The sequence below is a fragment of the Carya illinoinensis genome, chromosome 13, assembly GCF_018687715.1.
Source record: "Carya illinoinensis cultivar Pawnee chromosome 13, C.illinoinensisPawnee_v1, whole genome shotgun sequence".
NCBI classification, from domain to species: Eukaryota; Viridiplantae; Streptophyta; class Magnoliopsida; order Fagales; family Juglandaceae; genus Carya; species Carya illinoinensis.
This window is the reverse complement of record NC_056764.1, coordinates 14,184,093-14,204,621: the sequence shown is the minus strand read 5'-3', so window position 1 is coordinate 14,204,621 and position 20,529 is coordinate 14,184,093. Positions and strand designations below refer to the sequence as shown.

The 20,529-nt window shown below is 38.1% G+C and overlaps 1 protein-coding gene and 1 pseudogene across 4 annotated transcripts; one reads left to right on the top strand and one right to left on the bottom strand.

The window, feature by feature from the left end:
• Positions 1 to 3,482: 3,482 nt before the first annotated feature.
• Positions 3,483 to 5,177, top strand: LOC122291629 (annotated as a pseudogene).
• Positions 5,178 to 5,861: 684 nt separating this feature from the next.
• Positions 5,862 to 17,709, bottom strand: LOC122291627 (beta-galactosidase 8-like). Of its 4 annotated transcripts, XM_043099437.1 has the most exons (19): positions 17,091 to 17,709; positions 16,918 to 17,013; positions 16,539 to 16,651; positions 12,829 to 12,895; positions 12,648 to 12,740; positions 12,378 to 12,521; positions 12,113 to 12,201; positions 11,839 to 11,944; positions 11,605 to 11,692; positions 11,218 to 11,336; positions 10,904 to 11,065; positions 9,659 to 9,861; positions 9,443 to 9,552; positions 7,773 to 7,867; positions 7,509 to 7,622; positions 7,142 to 7,243; positions 6,757 to 6,968; positions 6,351 to 6,687; positions 5,862 to 6,260 (listed from the first exon to the last, which is right to left on the bottom strand). In XM_043099437.1, the coding sequence occupies exons 1-19, from the start codon at positions 17,253 to 17,255 to the stop codon at positions 6,153 to 6,155; spliced, it is 2,523 nt and encodes an 840-aa protein (XP_042955371.1). In that variant the 5' UTR covers positions 17,256 to 17,709; the 3' UTR covers positions 5,862 to 6,152. The 4 variants fall into 4 exon arrangements, with proteins under 4 accessions (XP_042955371.1, XP_042955373.1, XP_042955372.1 ...); XM_043099439.1 differs by lacking the exons at positions 12,829 to 12,895; positions 16,918 to 17,013; positions 17,091 to 17,709; XM_043099438.1 differs by lacking the exons at positions 12,829 to 12,895; positions 16,918 to 17,013; positions 17,091 to 17,709 and having other exon boundaries at positions 12,648 to 12,736.
• Between the last annotated feature and the right edge of the window lie 2,820 nt (positions 17,710 to 20,529).

Sequence of the window (20,529 nt, the reverse complement as noted above, 5' to 3'; positions counted from 1 at the left end):
ATTTGCTATCATGGATATTGTAGTAAAACGAGCATTCAAATCAGTATATGGCATTTAATAAACAGGTTATCACTATACATAAGGCAGTATTGTGATAAATTTGGGCTAAGAAATATACACTGCAGCTATGGCATTTAATAAACAGGTTAAAAACAGATATATAAGACAGTATATATATGCATAGGAGAAGAAATATACACTGCAGCTATGGCATTTAATAAACAAGTTATGAAGATATATGTCAATCCCAATTGAAAACAGTTAAGTAAAACAGTTTAAAAACAGATATATGTCAATCCCAATTGAAAACAGTTAAGAGAAACAGGGCCTTATAAGCAGTATGTCAATTGGGGTCCCAATTGAAAACAGTAAAGTGAAATAGGTTCTATTTGATATATGTCAATTCCAATTGAAAGCACTTAAGTGAAACAAACAGTTAAGTGATTAAGGTTCTGGGAGATACATGTCAATCCCAATTGAAAACAGTTAGGTGAAACAGGGCATTACAAGCAGTTTTTCAATCCCAATTGAAAACAGTTAAGTGAAACAGAATAATACACAAGCAGTATGTCAATCACAATTGAAAACAGTTAAGTGAAACATGGTTATTTCAGATGTAAGTCAATCCCAATTGAAAACAGTTAAATGAAACAGAATAATACACAAGCAGTATGTCAATCACAATTGAAAACAGTTAAGTGAAACAAGGTTATTTCAGATGTAAGTCAATCCCAATTGAAAACAGTTAAGTAAAACAGAATAATACACAAGCAGTATGTCAATCACAATTGAATACAGTTAAGTGAAACAGGGTTATTTCAGATGTAAGTCAATCCCAATTGAAAACAGTTAAGTGAAACAGAATAATACACAAGCAGTATGTCAATCCCAATTAAAAACAGTTAAGTGAAACAGGGTTATTTCAAATGTAAGTCAATCCCAATTGAAAACAGTTAAGTGAAACAGAATAATACACAAGCAGTATGTCAATCACAATTGAAAACAGTTAAGTGAAACATGGTTATTTCAGATGTAAGTCAATCCCAATTGAAAACAGTTAAGTGAAATAAAATAATACACAAGCAGTATGTCAATCCCAATTAAAAACAATTAAGTGAAACAAGGATATGACACACAGGATTTGGGTAGCATATATGGTGCCCAATCCCAACTGATACAATCAAATATGAGCAAGAAGGTTTTGTCCGACTAACATTTATTGCTAACCTATCAATATGAAGCTTTTTCTCAGTACTCAGACGCATAAATCAAGATGCTGAGTCAAATAAAAATAATGTTAGGTGGCTAAGTGGCTAGGTTGTAAGCATGTGTGTGTGTACCTCTCCATCCACCATTTACATTACTGATCAACAAAAACATACCACCCGGAACCAAACATATTTATTTTAAAAACATTTTTTGACAAGTATTTCTTTTATAAACATAACAGATTTCATAACAGATTTCTTTTATCAACTCCCAATATTCATTACAGAATATTATGCTTCGCAGAAACTACAGAAATACCAAAATAAAAATACCCAAAAATAGAGAAATCCAATCATACAAATACAGTAATTTAAAAATATGATATGAAATAACCTGGACACGGGCGACTAATTGTCAGTTTCGGGATGAGAAGTTAAGGTTAGATCTAGGTATAAACAAGGCTAGGGTTTCGGTTTGGGATGAAGACTTAGGATTTTGCAAATGGTTAGGGTTAGATCTAGGCTGCTTAGGGTTAGGGTTTCGCAAATGTTTAGGTTCGGTCACCTTTGAGACTACGAAGGGACTGAGATCATGATGGACTCGAGCAATGGAATGAGAGAAGAAGAGAGACAGAGAGACGGAGAGGGAAATACAATGAGAGGGACTGAATCGAGGGAGAGGGAAGATGATTAGAGGGACTGACTGACTTGAGGCTTTGGGAAGACGATTGAGATGGACTGAATCGAGGGAGATGGAAGGAAGACGATTAGAGGGGAAGACGATTAGAGGGACTCAATCAAGGGTTTCGTCAATCCGATGAGAGGCATTGAATCGAGGGTTTCGCATTTGGGGAAGAAGATGAGAGGAGGGAAACGAATCTAGGGTTTGGAATTTAGGGAAGACGATGAGAGGAGGGAAATGAATCGAGGGCTTCTGGGCTTCTGGGCTTCTGAGGGACTGAAATTTTATCGAGGGTTTCGAGAGTTTGGGGAAGACGAGACAGGAGGGAAATGAATCGAGGGCTTCTGGGCATCTGAGGGACTGATTCAGAATCGTGCGTTTCGTGCATTTGGGGAAGACGAGAGAGGAGGGAAAGGAATCGAGGGCTTCTAGGCTTCTGAGGAGGGAAAGGAATCGAGGGACATTTCGAGCATTTGGGGAAGACGATGAGCTGTTATCACGGGGAAGACGAGAGGGAAATTAAATGAAGACGATTGCATCGAGGACTTGAAGGAAGGCGATTGAATCGAGGGGCTTCTGACTTTAAAAACCAAAACGGAGCGTTTTCGTTTTATCCACGTCAGCGAAGTCGTTTGCACGCCGACTGCTCAAAACGACTGCATCCAGAGTTTTTCTAAATGCAAATAAACCACTGATACAAACCACTAACTTTTGCACGGCAGCACACAATAAAATTGAAGGGTAAAGAGGAAACACACACAACACAAAGAAAGACAGTGAAAATACTGTTCATTATTATGGTAACTAGATAGTTGCTTATTATAATAGAAAGATACATATATATATATATATATATATCCAAATGATTTTGTTTGAATGAGTAAAGGCATAAATTCCTTCCGGTCATCAATGTTTTGAGCAAAGAAAACAGAAGAAAAAATTCTAATAAACCAGGTAAATTTGATTAGGACAAGAAGCATGGGATCCAAGGCATTAAAGGGCTTTCTATACAAATGAGTTCTGCGTAATCGGTACGTCAGCGGACTGCTTAATTATCTGCTACACTTGATCAAGCTTTATGTTTGCTATGGATTTAAGACTTTCGAGCTCCATGTGCCCTCCCTTTCTGCAAATTTTAAAGGCCAATTCACGTGTTATCTTTAGTTGAAGGTTACTTCATACTCATCAAACTCTCTCTCTCTCTCTCTCTCTCTCTCTCTATATATATATATATGTTGTTCTGCAAATTTACGTGGGATCCAACCTATTTTCTCCCACAAAAATATTCGAGCCTTCAACAGCGGATGACTTCCTGAATGCTTTAATCTTAATTATAAATTTATAGAACTCCAATAATATGAATGTAGCCGCGTTCATTAACTTCTTCTGCATTCAAAATAGTAACTTTTTGGCAGAATGCCAAATAATCCTTAGAAAACTATTCTATAGAGGAATCATGACCTAATTACTGCTCTGTTTAACCAAGAATAACACGAGAAATTACGTTAATCATTCTCTCCTCCCAAAGCCTGTAATTAAGTCGTTGAAGCAAACACAAGTTTTTTATTTTTTGTGAGGTTTATTTAGGGAAAGAAATATTTGTATAGAGGTCGGTTTCTCAGCTGCTTGTTTAGATGGAGAAGAAACTCGATCCTCCTGACTTAAGGCGAACTCCATGGCCTATTCCTAGCCGAACCCTGCCTTTAAAAGCCCCTTCGCACCCGACCCTTTTCATTGCTCATTCCTTCTTCTTCCATTCTCATTGCAATAGAAAAAGTCTACTGAAGGTGACGAGAAAGAAAAATCATAGGGATGGATATAAGAAAGTTATGCATTTTCATTATTTTCTTTGTTCTGTTCATCTCCATGGATCCCACCTTTGTTCAGGCTGACGGGAATGAAGATGGGAAGAGCAAGAATGTCGATGGGAACAGCAACAAGAATAATGGGAACAATGACAACAACAACAGCCAAGGGGATGATCCTGCCACAACAGATTACGACGAGTTGGCACCAGCAAAAACGGGACAGGAACGAGCTATGTGCAAAGCGAAGGGGGCATGCAAGTCCAAAACCCTTATGTGTCCATCTCAGTGCCCGGCGAGGAAACCCAAGAATAACAAGAAGATGAAGGGATGCTTTGTTGACTGCAGTAGCAAGTGTGAGGTCACTTGCAAGTGTAAGCATCGACCCTCTCCCTACTGACTTCTACTACCATTTCTTTTTATCACTAATAATACTTATGTTTCTTTCTTTATGAAAAGTATTATTAGATTTCAATTTGTGATTCTTTTCAACAAGCTGAGAGCTTGAGAATATATTTAAGGGCAGGAGGAATCTGAGGATTTTTTTTGGCAGATCGTAAACCCAACTGCAATGGATATGGCTCTCTCTGCTATGATCCTCGGTTTGTTGGTGGGGATGGTGTGATGTTCTACTTTCATGGAGCAAAGGGAGGAAACTTTGCCGTTGTTTCAGATGATAACCTCCAAATCAATGCTCATTTCATTGGAACCCGACCACAAGGACTCGTGACTTTACATGGGTGCAAGCCCTGGCTGTCATGTTTGACACTCACACCCTTGTTATTGCTGCAAAGAGAGTCACACACTGGGACGATAATGTTGATGCTCTTTCTGTGAGGTGGGATGGCGAGGCTGTCGACATTGCTGCCAATGGAGAGGAAGAATGGAGGACTAATGGTGAAGAAAGAGAAGTGGTAGTTGAGAGAACAGACGATGCTAACAGTGCAAGAGTTACAGTTGCTCATCTGGTTGAAATAGACATTAGGGTGACACCAATTCGAGGGAAAGAAAACAAGGTTCATAACTACCAGATACCAGCAGATGATGCTTTTGCTCACTTGGAGACACAGTTCAGGTTTGCCAAGCTAACAGATTTTGTGGAGGGAGTGTTGGGAAAGACATACAGGCCAGGTTATGTTAGCCCTGTGAAGATTGGGGTTCCCATGCCAATGATGGGTGGGGAGGACAAGTACCAGACTCCATTCCTCTATTCACCTATTTGCAAAGCTTGCAGGTTTCAGAGGCAAACTGCGATTGGTCCTACGAAGGAAGTTGCTCAGTACTGATGACAATCAAGTTAAATAGACATTGGTCTTTGAAAACAGATCTGTAGTTATCTGCAGGAGACGTTTATCTTGTTTTGGGTCTTCGGCTTTGTGTTTGACTGAAAACAGAAATAAGGGCTATAATGTTTGCCCATGGCACTGTCATCTTCATAAACCTGTGAACATTTCATCTTTCAATAAATTCTTTTCAAGTTCTTGGTGATTGAAGTTTTTTTTTCCTTTTGGTTAAACTTGGAGAAAACTAATTTTTCTTTTTACCTTAATATATATTTATACATAGTTACAAGAAATTGTGGAATATTTTATTCAAATAGAACTTTCTGATGAATGAGGATAGCCTACAAAATCTTATAATTTTACTTATTGATGAATGGAGATACTTCTTGTCCAAGTTATGATGGCTTGGGATAAGTACTCTAAAAAGCGGAGACAACTGCATGGCTAGATGCATGGACAAAGGAAGATTTGCTTAACTCATGGTTAGATCTCTATTTCCCCACCATGAAAAATTTATTGAAGGTTGAATATAATAAATTAACTTGGACCTGTGACTAAAAGTACAAGCACACCGACTAGAGAAATGAACTTGGAATCTTAAAAGCGGTTTAGGTTAGGAGCATCCTTGTGCCTAGCTTATATTCAAAAACTTATCATATTCAAGCTTATCTATCTATATATTATTATAATTTCAAAGTATGAAACTTTGCGCCTATGAAACCAATTATCAACAATAACATTATATTATTATCTAATATAATTATCACTATTCTTTTAATCACTCTAAAGCATCTTTTTTATAGTCTCAACTGATGATTTTTTAGTTTTGTAGCCAATTGATTAATAAATTTTATTAAATTTATAATCAGTTGAAGAGCGTATCTGTTATGACTATTGAATTGGATAATATATGGATCATCTATGGTAGAACATTACACATGAATCCAGAGGATTCCTATCATTTTTCTTCTCCTTGAATAGATCGAGAGAATATATATATTCTGTTGCAAGAATGCAATGAGGTATATGGCTTATGAGACACCTTTTGTTTTTTTATGGTTGGAATCCTTTCTGCCTTGATAACCAGTTAAAAAGCTTATTCAATTAGAGACTTATCTGACTACTCTTATACTCCATAAAGCGAAGGCTTCGATTTTGAGGACGCCTCTGACCTCTATGTACAGGAAGCTTCTACAGCTAAACTCTTTGTCACTCCTATACACGGGTCACCAAATGTGTTAACTGATACTCCAATGCCACAACTCTTCGATCCAATGCAAGCCTGTTAGAGTTCAGACTTGTCAGTATAAACCATTATACATTGAATTTTAAGAGGTACACGGGATTTTATAAAGAGTGAGCAATATCCAACCTTCTGGACAATTGAAAGAGCCGTCCTGCTGCTGCACTGGCCATGGCTATAGCCCCCACAAGTTCCACGAGGAGTCCCAAAACTCGCAAACTTGACTGAAGAGATGACCTGACCAGGAATCGGGCACTCCAACAATACTGTAGGCCCTAGTTTACTTCCTGATGTCGAATCTGTACTCCATGTATCTATAGGTGATGGGTGGGATTCTGACACGTGTGAGCACAAACTTCCAATCTGTCTTGTGGCAAAAGATAGCTTTGTTGGATCACCACCTATTTCCTCAAACAGTACAAGAGTGTTGCCACTTGATTGCAACCATGAACGGGGTACATGGTACCTGTGAGATCAGAGATATCAGAATCAAACGTTTCACTTTTGCACATTTGATTCTCTGTAAGGCACTTACAGTGTTTGAGATGGCTTCCCACAGTTGCTGAGGCATTTACTTGAGTCATAAGGTCCCTGGTAATTGCAAGAGTCAGCACAGCCACCATTTGGAGAGGCATACACAGGCCAATAGCGCCCAATGCTTTGTCCATTCACCCATGCCTCACCCTTCCCCAAACCTGTAAAGTCTAGTGCAACCGGGTCACTGCCAGCGGGCGCATCAAACTTTGTCTGAATCAAGAAGTATAGCTTTTGATTAGCCTTTGACTAGAATCCACTTCAGGTGGATACAGACAATAGAACAACCAGTCAAGCAAGTCATTATGAGTTAACCAATTGTTTGCGATTCACTTGGTCACAAAATAAGGTATGATAACCAATAATAAATAAAAAATTGATGTTACCTTGTACCAAATCAAGGGTTGATTCTTGGGTAATGTAGATTTTGAATCCCACTGCGAAGAACTTCCACTGGGCAGACCTAATTCTTCACCTTTGAGTCCAACCTGCACTCCAATGAGAGATGAAATGAGAGGAACAATGAATGTTGTTGCATTTGATCCATTGGGAGAGACATGAACAGAAAATGAGATATCGTTTAGGGAGCTGTATAACTACTGATTCTGAATGAATTAATTGAGAATTCAGTTTCTTCATCGCCTAGTCCATTCCGAACAACACCATTCTTTGTTTCAAGGATTCCTATCTATTGGTAACCAAAATCAGGACATGTTGAAATAGAAATAAAAATAAAGGAAATAAAAAATGAACCTGATATGTCCATTCTTGTGAAGAGAGGTCGACAGTGGTGCCATTTTTTATGCCTTTTAGCTTTACTGGACCGGTGATCCCCGCTCCGGTTTTGTCAAAAAAAGCTCCAGAGTTCTAATATATATAAATTGATGTATGCATTAAAAATAACTTAAGACTTGCTGAATTCTGAAACTTGTTCAACCAATAATAATACTCATTTAGCTTGAAAATTACTATTACAACAAGAACTTCCCCTTATTTAACAAATGCAGGAAGGCTGACCTGAAGTCCCACAGTCAAACTCAGCAGATCAATTTTGTTCTTCCCAGTAACAAGTGCAATGGGGATATCCTCTGAAACCTTACCTATTCCACTCCCTGCAAAGTTTCCAAATCTTAAAATGTCAATAACTGGTCAAACTACAGAATATCAGAAAGGATTTCAAAGTTATATTTCACAAGGTAAATGTAATGTTTGATTTACCAACAGAGAATTGTCAATTATATAGATTGCTTTTCTAAAAACTTCACTCTAAAAAGACGATTTTGTTCTCTCTTTTCCAGAAAAGTGACAACAGAAGATTAATAGAGAAAGAGGTTTCCTCCAAGAAAATTCTGGATTAGAAGGGAAAAAAGATAAGCCTCAAAGCTAACAATTAAGTAGTGATCAAGGGGTAGTAACCCATATCACGGGAGGAAACTTTGCAGAGAGTTCCATTACTATTAATGGGTGGCTCTGTGATTTCTTATGGGCACAGGCATCTCAGGTAATTCAGTCTTATGGTTCTTCATATGGCCTTTTTTTTCCTAGCTGCTCATTTTGTTTGGGTTCATAATAAATTAAAGGTAGGAGTAGTAACTCATTACATTCTGTGTGGAATTGCCACAACATGGGCATTCTTCTTAGGGATAATGATTAGAAGGTTTTGAAAGGAATTATGGCATTAAGGTTTCCAAGGTTTAGCCAAGGCTTAGCTCAGGACCCCACTACTTGTCATATTTGGTTTGGATGTATGCCATTGGATGTATGTTGGCATAGGAAGGGCCACTGGATCACCCCATCTACTTTGCAAGTAGACAACTTTCTGCTTGGGAATTATACAGCCACCAAAACTTCTTTATCATGATCCGACCCACACTTACAACCCGAGATTGAGCACCAAGGCTGCTCATAACAACGTAGCAAAAAGAAGGATGTGATGGCCAAAACTAAACTATTTCTCGAGAGATTGCTGTCCATATATTGATAAGGGATAAATGGATTCTTGAGAAGAGAGGAGCCATGGTGGTCCTCCTGGGCCACCCAGATCCCACAAGAGAACAGAAAGTTGGATCTACATTGATCTCACCTAAATCGCCCCATCTATCCTCCTCAGAAGAAATTTGGTTTCAAACATTGGTTCGAACAGGAGAAGTACGCCATGCTAATGTGCTTGGATGATCCACATCTCAGGGTCAGGCGTTGATGAGCACACTGAACTATCCATGTGGCTTAGAGCCCTCACAACCTAGGCAGAATGAATCAACGATGCAATTATCAGGGGCGTGCTCTACCCTAAGTAATAGCCCGTTGTGGAAGCCCGTCAAAAAAAAGCACCAACAAAAGCTAGATAAGGATTTATGAGCTAAGCAGAAATGGAGTGGTGAAAGATTCATCCAACTCTTTTTTTTATAATAAATATGTCACTGGGTTCCATAGCACAAATTAAAACTTTGAGACAACACACACACACTAGATGACCAAGAAACCTTCTGTACCTTAACCTAATGATAGACAAAGTAACCTTTGCCTTCCTCAAAATTACAAAGGAAGGTAAGATTGAGCTTCTTCAAGACCTGTGCCCACCTTAGTCTTGGCAGCATTGAAGGATGGAAAACAAGTTTCATAAGGAAGCATACATCTCTAGTAATTTCATTTGATCACATTCCCATTGCTATAAAATTTCCACTTACCTACAAGCTTCCCATTAGTGAATGCATGAAGTGCATGTCCAAGAGATTCCACATGAAGAACTGTTTGGGATCCATCTTCAAGGAACGGTTCATCACCTTTAATTTCAATGCTGCCAAAAGTAACCAGAATAAAATGTGTTTCAATAGTGATCAAATCATAATAACTGGCTGGAGAGGCAAACAATATTCCTAAGATAGAATAAGAGACTTCTTTACCCTAATGAATACCACAGGTAGTCACTCTTATCAGCTGTGGTATTTATTTGCTCCAATGGTCCAAGTTTCACAAATGCATCATCCTTTGAGATACCCACTGGTTCATTTATCCAACTCCAACCAGAGCCTAATGCTTCAGATGAATCAATATTTCCTTTCAGAGATTGATGACTGAAGCTTGGAATCATTGTCGCAGAGTTAATCTGTCATGAAAATTTTATATCACATGATTAGTTAGAGAATAATGTTTAAAACATATTGAAATTGATTTTTTTTTAAAGGAAACTTATAAACAACAAAAATGGTTAGTGTAGCTTTGCTTCTGCATTTTGAAGATGCTTCACATGCCTGAAACTTCCTTAGAAACAGGCTGCAATGTGGGCCATAACAACACTCTTGGTAGCAGTGCATCATAAGTAAGAGAAAAATCATTCTTCTCCCATTATTGTGCACAGAATTAATGAAGGTATAACTTATCTATGTGATTTGCACGCATAATTGTCTCTTATGCCAAAACATATATACAACCACTAACAAATTTCCTAAACCAAGTCTCATCTAGAGTTCCTTAGGATGGTAGTACAGTTGAATCTGTCAACTTTTCCACAAAAGAGTTATGTAATTGAAGACTTATAAAATACTAGAAACCAATGGATTTAACTATTTTGCAAAATAATAGAAAAAAAATTCTTACAAAGATTACATGTCTTGAAATCGTTCTATAAAAGCTAGTGCTGAAAGTCATTTAAAAAAGATGTTCACTAATATCCATTGAAGAAAAATCAACATAATATATGGAAAACTAGTATGCAAATGCTTAAAAATAATATAGATGGTTTGTTTGTGTCCACATTTCAGCTATATGCACATCTAGTCTTCCAGTGAAAGAAGTAAATCCAGAACAATCAATGGAAATTATGAACTACCAAAGAACCCAATGCAAGTTGAAAATAGCAAGTAAATATCTAAGCAAACCCAGCATTTAAAAGAAGCTCGTCGACATCCTGACATAATCCATATTAATATCGTTAACAATGAAATCATTTAGGAACAATCAATTATGCTTATACAAGTAGAAGATTTTACAGATTAATACATAAATAATAAACTTCGAAAGGAAAATCCCTAGAATGGAGCTACACATCTAACTAAGAAAAACTAATCATGATTCACATTTTCTAGAAGAAATAGAGGGAGTCGTGAGGCAAAAAGATACACTGGAAGTTCATGAGTAACAAGGCATACCTTTGCGGTATTAAGAGCTACATTCTTGCAGTCAGGTAAAATGCTGACAGACCATGCAGGCAAGCTATATGAATTACCATTGAAATTCACAGTTGCATCAGATTGGGTGCCCACATTGGCAAGAAAAGCAGCACACACAGATCCTGTTTTATAAACTGCGGCCTAAAACTCAAAATAAAACCATGCTAATTAAAAACTTGTTAAAAGAAATGAAAGATTACACTTTACGCCTCAAAACATAAACCCATTTAAAGCATGAAGTAGAAGTGGCCTTTCTAACAAATGGAATGATTGTAAATGAATAATAAAGGTACCTCTAAGTTTTGACCAAGAGAAGTAACTGTTGGATCAGTGCCCACCAATGCTTCTTCACAAAGCTTTACCGCCTTATGCACATCTTTTAAGTGGCCCCACTTAGGTTGTCTAAGAATCCCTGCACCATATATGGTAAATATGGAATTCATTAAGAAATAAGAGTTTTCCTAGTATATTATGAAACCAAGTAACTATGGGCTATCATACAAGTTTTTGTTGGACATAAAATCCAAAACAAGGATGCTTGCAAGATCATCCAACCATCACATTGACAGAAAATGTTAGTTAGACTGTATGTAAATGATGACCCGGAGAGCATCCACACACATAACTCTCACTCTTACATTCGAAACACCAGATATATGAAAGATGAATCGATATCATACCATACTCGTCAATTGGAGCATCGTAATCATAACTTGTGGAAATGAAGGGTCCACCAGAAGTTCTGCCAAAGTTAGTCCCACCGTGGTACTGTTCAAGAGCAACCAACAAATTTAATTCAGCACTTCATATTTTTGTGTGTCACAGTTTAGACTGCATTTTATCCTAGAAAACAAGAAGATCATTGAAAAAAAAGTATGTCAAACCAAAATAAACTACCAATATAATTCTAGTACCATATAATAGTTTTGGAAAGTTCCACCAAGCTGGAAAAAGCGAGCCACAGCAAATGCGAGGTCTTCCACAGGTCTGTAGGGTACAGGACCACCAAACGAGAGAAACCTAAAATTCAATACAAGTAGAAAACATATCTGGTAAAAGAACAAAATTTTCTTCCAGCAAAAAATAAAATTTGAGCTCAATGTTGATATATGTGATCAATTCATATCCAGGGGAACAGCTTCCTCATTCTAACTACCAGATTGTCAGGAAGTAAAAGGGCTAGCTTACCATCCACTATAATTCTCAGTCCACATTTTTGGCTTCTTGTTAGAATTAGGTTTGAATTGGTCACAGTAAAATCCATTGCAAGTGTTAATCTGTATGTAAACGAGATTGAAAAAAAGTTATAGCAAGCCAAGTGGCTAAAATTCCCAGATTGGTATAGATAATCGGATGTAACTTGGTCAACCACACATATAAATTTATGCTGTGTTCATGATATATTACAAGTCGGTCAATAAATTCCACGCAAGGTAAGATGACAAAAACTCACAATTGGATCAGGAGCATCTGCTTGCTGGCACATGACCCAAGGCACCCCTGTATCCAAAGACGTAGCCATGGCTGCTGCCCAATTGATGTACGATTTAGCCGCAGGCCCATATGCCGAAGCTACGTTTCCATACTCATTTTCTATCTGGCGTAAGTAAAGAAAAACAATCAACAGCCATACTGATTTCCAGAAACCAAAAGTTCAATCTGAGATCATCTAGGAATCATTGTACCGAGCAGCCCCCATTGCGTCAAATATTGGAAAATCAACCTGAGATAAAATGATGGGTCCACCCTGAGAGGCATAAAGTTTCTCCTGCTGCATCAAGTCCACAATCTTGGCTGTGAATCGCTTCATTTCTGCCTGAAACAGAGTTTTGTAATCAAAGATTAAAGTCAAGAAAATACCAAAACAGGAGCCTGTTATTACAAAGCAGGGTGAGCTTGAGAACCTTGAACGGCTCATTGTCAGTTCGAAACTGGATTCCAGGAATAAAATGCAACCAGACGGGAAAACCACTGTTCATGTTGAGTTTGGCTTGATTTCCTGCTGAAAATGTGTTATTTGGGATTTGCTACAGTGCCGCTCGACCTCCGCTCGAGCGACGCTCGAGTGATCCGCTCAACAGTCCGCTCGAGCGAAATCTTCCAGAGAGTTTCGCTCGACCTCCACTCGACTGTCCGCTCGAGCGAGAATACAACCCTAACGTGCGCTCGACACTTCGCTCGACACTTCGCTCGAGCGAATGTTCTGACTAGCGCCTTGTGCTATAAATACATCATTTTCTCTTCATTTTGAAGAGCCCTTCAGCAGCCAGCTTGAGAGAGTTTTGAGAATCCTTTTGTATACAATCCTAAGAGTCCATTGAGTGTATTGGGGCTTTAGGATTAAGGATTTTGTGTGATCAATACTCTTGTACTCCATCTTTGTTCATAGTGAAATCGTTTGAAACCGACCCCGACAGTGGACGTAGGCTCACATTGAGCTGAACCACTTAAATCTTGGTGTTCTTTGTGTGATTGTCATTTCTTTTGTTGCTTCCGCTGTTATTTGCTTCAACTTAGTCATTGTTTGTTCGGTCTATTCCCAACAAACTGGTATCAGAGCGTTAAGCTCTTTGCAAAATCTTGAGGAATGGCTATGGCAAAGTTTGAAGTGGAGAAATTCGACGGTCAAAACAGCTTTAGCTTGTAGCGCATCAAGATGAAGGCTTTGTTACGACAACAAGGCTTGTCGAAAGCTTTGGAGGGGAAGGTATCCGAGGATTCTCCTGCACCGTCAAGAGAAGAAGATGAGAAGGCACATAGTGCCATTTTGTTGTCACTATCAGATGGAGTTTTGAGGGAGGTTGCTGATGAGGAGACCACTTTCGGTCTTTGGTCCAAGCTTGAGAGCTTGTATATGAAAAAGTCGCTCACCAACCGTTTGTATTTAAAGCAGCGACTATACACTCTCAAGATGAGGGAAGGTACTCCTATTTCCGATCATCTAGATGAATTTAATAAAACTATTATGGATCTAAGGAATATTGATATTAAGCTTGATGATGAGGATCAAGCGTTAATTTTGTTGTGTTCGTTGCCGCTATCATTTGAAAGTTTTGTGAGCTCAATGTTGTATGGTAGAGATACCATCTCCTTGGTAGATGTAAAATCTGCTTTGAATTCTAAGGAGTTGAGAACAAAATTGTGTGTACAAGGCATGGACAATCAAGCCAATGGTTTGTTTGTGAAATATTCCTCTGGTGGTAGATCTAATGGAAGAGGTTCGGATTATGGTGGGAGTAGTTCCAGTGGTAGCTCTAAATTTAACAAGAAAAATGTTAAATGTCACTACTGTCATAGATTTGGTCATTACAAGAATGAGTGTCCCAGATTGAAGGAGGAAAGTAAAAGTTCCTCCAATGTTGTTAGTGTTGAGTCTAACAACTCTGATATTGTCCTAGCAGTCAGCGGCTCTAGTGGTCACTTTGGTAACAAGTGGGTCATGGATTCAACTTGTACATTCCATATGTGTTCCAGGATAGATTGGTTCACTACCTATGAATCAATCAACGGTAACTCCGTTTTGGTTGGAAATGATATGGCTTGTGATATTGTTGGGATTGGTTCAGTTGAGATTAAGATGTATGATGGAATCGTTAGAACCTTGTCTAACGTTCGGCATATTCCATCTTTGAAGAAAAATCTTATATCTTTGGGCATTCTTGACTCCTTTGGTTACCAGTATTCAGCTGGAGGTGGAGTCATTCGAGTCTACAAGGGCTCTTCGGTGGTAATGACAGGGAAGAAGACAGATGGTCTTTATTTTCTTCAGGGCAGTACAGTGATTGGTGGAGCATCTTCAGATGTTCCAGATTCAGGTATTACTCATTTATGGCGCATGTGATTGTGCCATATGGATGAATGAGTATGGTCATTTATGAGTAGGCAATTTTTGCTTTGTGTAATCAGAAGACAGAAAAAGCTTGATTTGTTTGTTTGCATTGTATTCTTGTAAAGCAGTGCTGAATCAATTTTTCTGGAGTTTATGTCTTTGTGATTTTTTGGGTATACATCCGGTGTGATGTGGTGCCCTGTTTGTACTCATATTTGTTGATGACCATTTGAAGAAGAGTCTGGATTTGTTCATCTTTGTTTTGTGATGTGTTTGATGTGTTCAAGCATTTGTGAAGGCTAGTGATCTACATACAAGAAGGTAGAGCGTTGTTCATGCCATACAATTGGGTCCACTCCACAGAAATGGAGTAGTTGAATGGAATGAGACGGACTCTTGTGTGAGAGCCCGTAGTATGCTTTTGGGTTTGCCAGGCTTGTCTACAGATTTGGGTGAAGCGGTCAACACAACTTGCTATTGGGTGAACCTTCTCTTCTTTACAACTTGTTTTTCAGTTGTTGTTTCCACAGGAAAGGAGAGCATGGTTATAGCAAGAAGGTGGAGTTGCTGGGAGAGCTTCACAACAGAGTGCAGGTGGTACTCTAGATCATGCTATTGGAATTAAGTATGATTTTGATTTTGGCATTGGCGTACAGTGAGAGCAAGTCTACAGTTTCATCTGGTAGATAGAGGAGACAGTTTAGTCACCTTTGGGATATGCTCGTGCAGACTTTGGGGTGTTCTTACTTTGGCAGAGAATATTTGTTGTTAGCCTCCGTGTGTATTCAGAAGCCGTTGCTCAAGTAAGCAGTCTGTTCAGTGGTGCGTTGCCTTTTGTGTGAAGATGTTGATTCTTCATTAGGACCAAGCTTGTGATTTGGTCAAGATTGTCTATGGTGTTGAAGACTTTTGGGTGGAAATTGAGTTTTTCAAGGATAGACGTTGTGTTCGGGATTTTGTGATTCCCTTTGGTGGTTTGTTGGTGGGAATCGATTTCTTGGTTGATGGTTTTTTGTTTAGGCTTGACGGAATTCAAGCCAGGGTGGAGATTTGTTGAGTTTGGCTTGATTTCCTGCTGAAAATGTGTTATTTGGGATTTGCTACAGTGCCGCTCGACCTCCGCTCGAGCGACGCTCGAGCGAACTCATCCAGAGAGTTCCGCTCGACCTCCGCTTAACAGTCCGCTCGAGCGAAATCTTCCAGAGAGTTTCGCTCGACCTCCGCTCGACTGTCCGCTCGAGCGAGAATGCAACCCTAACGTGCGCTCGACACTTCGCTCGACGTCCGCTCGAGCGAATGTTCTGACTAGCGCCTTGTGCTATAAATACATCATTTTCTCTTCATTTTGAAGAGCCCTTCAGCAGCCAGCTTGAGAGAGTTTTGAGAATCCTTTTGTATACAATCCTAAGAGTCCATTGAGTGTATTGGGGCTTTAGGATTAAGGATTTTGTGTGATCAATACTCTTGTACTCCATCTTTGTTCATAGTGAAATCGTTTGAAACCGACCCCGACAGTGGACGTAGGCTCACATTGAGCTGAACCACTTAAATCTTGATGTTCTTTGTGTGATTGTCATTTCTTTTGTTGCTTCCGCTATTGTTTGCTTCAACTTAGTCTTTATTTGTTCGGTCCATTCCCAACAGTTCAAGAATTGAAACATACAAATGATTATATAAGAAAAAAATTTAGATCATAGTAAGGATCAGCAATTATCAAGTCAGCTTCTTTCTTTCCCGCCAAAAGACAAGAACAGCCATGCACTAAGATTGTATGAGAATCTTTACCCATAGTTCCATTCCGCGCATGCATAAGGTCCGATACGAAGATGAACATAAAGACCAGCATCAGCAACTGTCTTCACAAATTTCACCAAATCCTTTCTTCCCTCAAAATCATACTGCACAGTTGTCAAGTATGTCAGTTCGAAATCAAGAAATTACTAAAAAATAGTTTGTATTTTATTTTCTTTTTTCCCTAAATATGGAAAGCTCTGCAATTTGGGGAACTGTGTAACATTATCTGCTTTATTGGTTCTAGCTTTTTAAGTTGTAACGTAATTCTTTCCGCATTTCTTCCGATCAAAATAACGAAGCATCAAGGAATTCGCCAGCGGCAGAAACAGTGCCGGCAACTAAAAATAAAATAAAAGAGAGAGAGAAAAACCTGGTTTCGAACTGGTTCGTGCAAGTTCCAGAAAACGTAAGTCTCGATCACATCCAGTCCTCCGTCTTTAGATTTTCGTATCAAATCCGGCCACATCTGCGACAATATTGAACAATTAGTAACAGGAAGAGAGACCGAGCTTCAGAGAGAGAGAGTCCAAGTGTGGCTGGCACCTCGGGAGTGCTACGAGGGTAATGAATGGAGCCGGAGATCAAGACCCGGCGCTTGCCGTCGATCACTAGCGCTCTGTGATCGTACGTCACATTGCCACAAAACGACGTGGAGGCCAGCAGGCCGAGCACCCAGCAGAAAACCAACAGAAACCCAGTCCCTCTCATGGCGGACGCGCGCCTTTACTCTCTTTCAAGATGGGACTTTTTTCGTCTTTAGTCTCTTATCTGTACAATTTATACACAGTTTGGGTTCTGAAACAGTAGTTAATGGCTTAAAAGCAAGCAAGTTTTCTTGCTTTTCTTAAACAACATTCCTTTGCTTTGCTTCAGCTGAAGCCTTGTTTACCGATGTGTTTCACATGGACGTGTTGCTTGCCCGCCTTAAATAGTATAGACTTGGAGTCAAGGGAATCGAATACAAAGCAAGGAACAGAAAGCTTAAGACGAATAAAGATATATATCCATTATCCCATCCCTATACCGGGAAGCACACGTCACCTCCGACTAAGAGCGCGTCATCACCGTCATCCCGGCCGTCGCTTTCGTCTTCTCCTTTATCAGACACTCTGTCTGTAGAACTCAGCTCAGCCACTCCCTTGTCTGCTCTGAAGTTAGATAAACGGTAGTAATGGCACGGCTATAATTATAATGATAGTTGGGAGAAATCGTATGTGCGTGAGATCAGAGGAAGATATGTGAGGAAGTTCTGAACAGTCTAAGTAGGACCACACGTGGAGAACAGTAAGTAAATTCTTGTAGTTCCTGTGTCTCTATTTGCTGAGGATTTCAGCTCTGTTTCATTTGATTAGTGTCCCTTTTCTGGCAGTTGGCAAACGCGGAAGGGCTGTCCTCAATATTCTCTTAAATTCAAGCCTTCTGCTGACTTATATTATTGATAATTTCTTATTTTTAAACACATCTTTTTATAAAACAAAGGTCAAAAGATATTTAAAAAATTATTATTTTATTTATTTATTAATTATTAGAAGAAGATATCTAATAATATAATGATTAAATAATAATAAATAGTATTCGTTTAATATATTACATATTAAAGCACTATCATTGTCTTCATCTTCTTCTTCTTCTTCTTTCTGGCTTCATATCATGATAATTGGATTTTAAATGGAACAACCACATGAATTTAAAATGATTGAAAGCCCTAATTTTGTTTCTTCCTTTGGATTAAGAATTCATTTGGTTTTGATTTTCTGTACTAATTTTTGTTTTGAGTTTGGTTTCAGTATATTTTTTAAATTTTACTGGACCCAGGACTTTTTTTTTTTTCCCTTAAACACTGATCACTTTAATTTTTGGGTTATACAAAATTTCTCAAAGAATTCCTTGCATATTTTATAAATAAAATAGATACTTGATTCTGTATTTGAACACAACATTGTGGGATTGGAGTCCTTGTTCGATTTGGATATAAAAAGTGTTTTATCTCATCTCATCTTATCATTATAATTTTTTTAAATTTACACATAAAATATAATAAACAATTCACATTTTTTAAATCTCAAAATAATAATAAAATATTAAAAAATAATATTCTAAAAACATTTTATTCAATTTTCAACTTTCATCTCAACTTACTATTCAAATGATACCGAATTTGCTAGGAATGGAAATAAAGATTCTGGTTTTGGTTAATTGGGAAGGAAAAGGCAACATTTGAAGTAGGGAAGAGCATCGGCCTGTCCAGACCGAATAAACCGACTTGACCAAACCGAATGGGTCCTGTCCAGTCCAAAATGGGAGGACTGAATTCATTCGGTCTGATTTGCGATCCATGGATTTTTCACCCCAGACGGGACTGGACCGAATGAAAAAATTAAAATATATATTATTTATATAAATATTTGTATAAATTAATTATATATCACAATATTACATAAGTATTATATTCTTTAATGTATAACTATAATATATAGTTATACATTAACATATTATAAGAGTTATAGTATAAATTATAGTATATGTATAAATTTATAATAATATTAGTATAGTTAACTTAATATATTAGTATTAAATCACTATAACTACATAGAGTATTATTTAATATAGTATTACCAATTTATCACTAACATATAGTATATTAGTAATACTACTAGTATAGTTACTAGTTATAGTATTGGTATTAAATCTATAACTATATATATTTAGATCAATGTATTATTATATTCTTTAATATATAACTATAATATATAGTATTAGTATATATTAATAATTGTATAATTTATTATGTAATTTTCATTTCATAAGTCACTTAATTTTAATCTAATATTTTAAATAATTTTTTTTATAAATCGATTTTAAAAAAAAGGTTAGACCGACCTGACTGGTCCGTCCGGTCCCTAAGGATGTTTGGTCTGGGAAAATGATGAACCAAAAATTTTGGTCTATCACCCGAACCGGACGGTGGTCTCCCCTAATTTGAAGTATCTTTCTCTTTGGTGTTTGACCATATATATACCAAGGTAGCCAATAACTTTGAATCATGAAGGAAATGTGGGCACTTTCGATGATGCATGACTTTAAATTCCATTTATTGAAAACTTATTGGATGCGTCCATTCAAAAACCCAACTACTACCTTTAACTTTATTTATTCACTACAAATCATATTTACTATTTATTTATTTATTGAAGCAAGCACGTAAACTTTATTATAAAAGTAGAAAAGATGATATATGAGGAAGGGGTGGAGATCCCTACAAACGCCCCAGAACAATAACAATAGTACAAAGAGGTTTTCACTCATATCTTACCAAGAGGATGCCGTCTTAAAAGATGGTAATAAGATGTTCGCAAAAAGTTGCGAACAATGAAACCACCGCTGGTGGTAGTGGAACCTCCACTAGAAGCCGTGAGAGTGGCTGATGTACTGTTATTTTATTGTCTTGAAATAATTTTTGGAGAGATCCACAGTTCTTTCTTCGATATCATTGGTTAGGGAAAGCGATGACATAGTAAAAAGCACGACATCGGGTGGACTATTTTTTAGGCCAATGATCATTTGCTTTCCCGTGCTTTTGTGATGGCGCAAGGCAACCAAGCGCTAGTGGGGAGGAGATGGGGTGGCCTAGATCTGGAAGATCTTAGCAAGACGAAGCTGCTGGTACAGCGTTGAGGACAACGCGCCAAACATATTGACGCAGCTCCGTTTCTTCTCAGTAGATAGGCGGTGGTAGGATGGGATGGTACGACCTGTGTGGACGGATAGCGGCCAGAGAGCAACAGATCTAACCAAAACCGTACCGTTGGAGGGAGAAGGAAAAAAACACTACATTGAAAGTGTATACATAATGCAGAAATGGAAATGAGAAGGTGAGGAGGTAAAAGGCACAGCTCCACACTCCCTTCCAGCAATAGTTCTCATTGAAATGAGATTTTCTAGAGAGAAGGAAGACTATCTCCCTCTAAAGGAAGACTATCTC

Coding starts and splice junctions, on each gene's coding strand:
- LOC122291627 (XM_043099437.1), bottom strand. CDS start 17,255: ATGAGAGGGACTGGGTTTCTGTTGGTTTTCTGCTGGGTGCTCGGCCTG. Junction 12,202..12,377: donor CAGATGCTCCTGATCCAATT/GTGAGTTTTTGT, acceptor GTTTACATACAG/ATTAACACTTGCAATGGATT. Junction 11,945..12,112: donor ACTGAGAATTATAGTGGATG/GTAAGCTAGCCC, acceptor ATTGAATTTTAG/GTTTCTCTCGTTTGGTGGTC.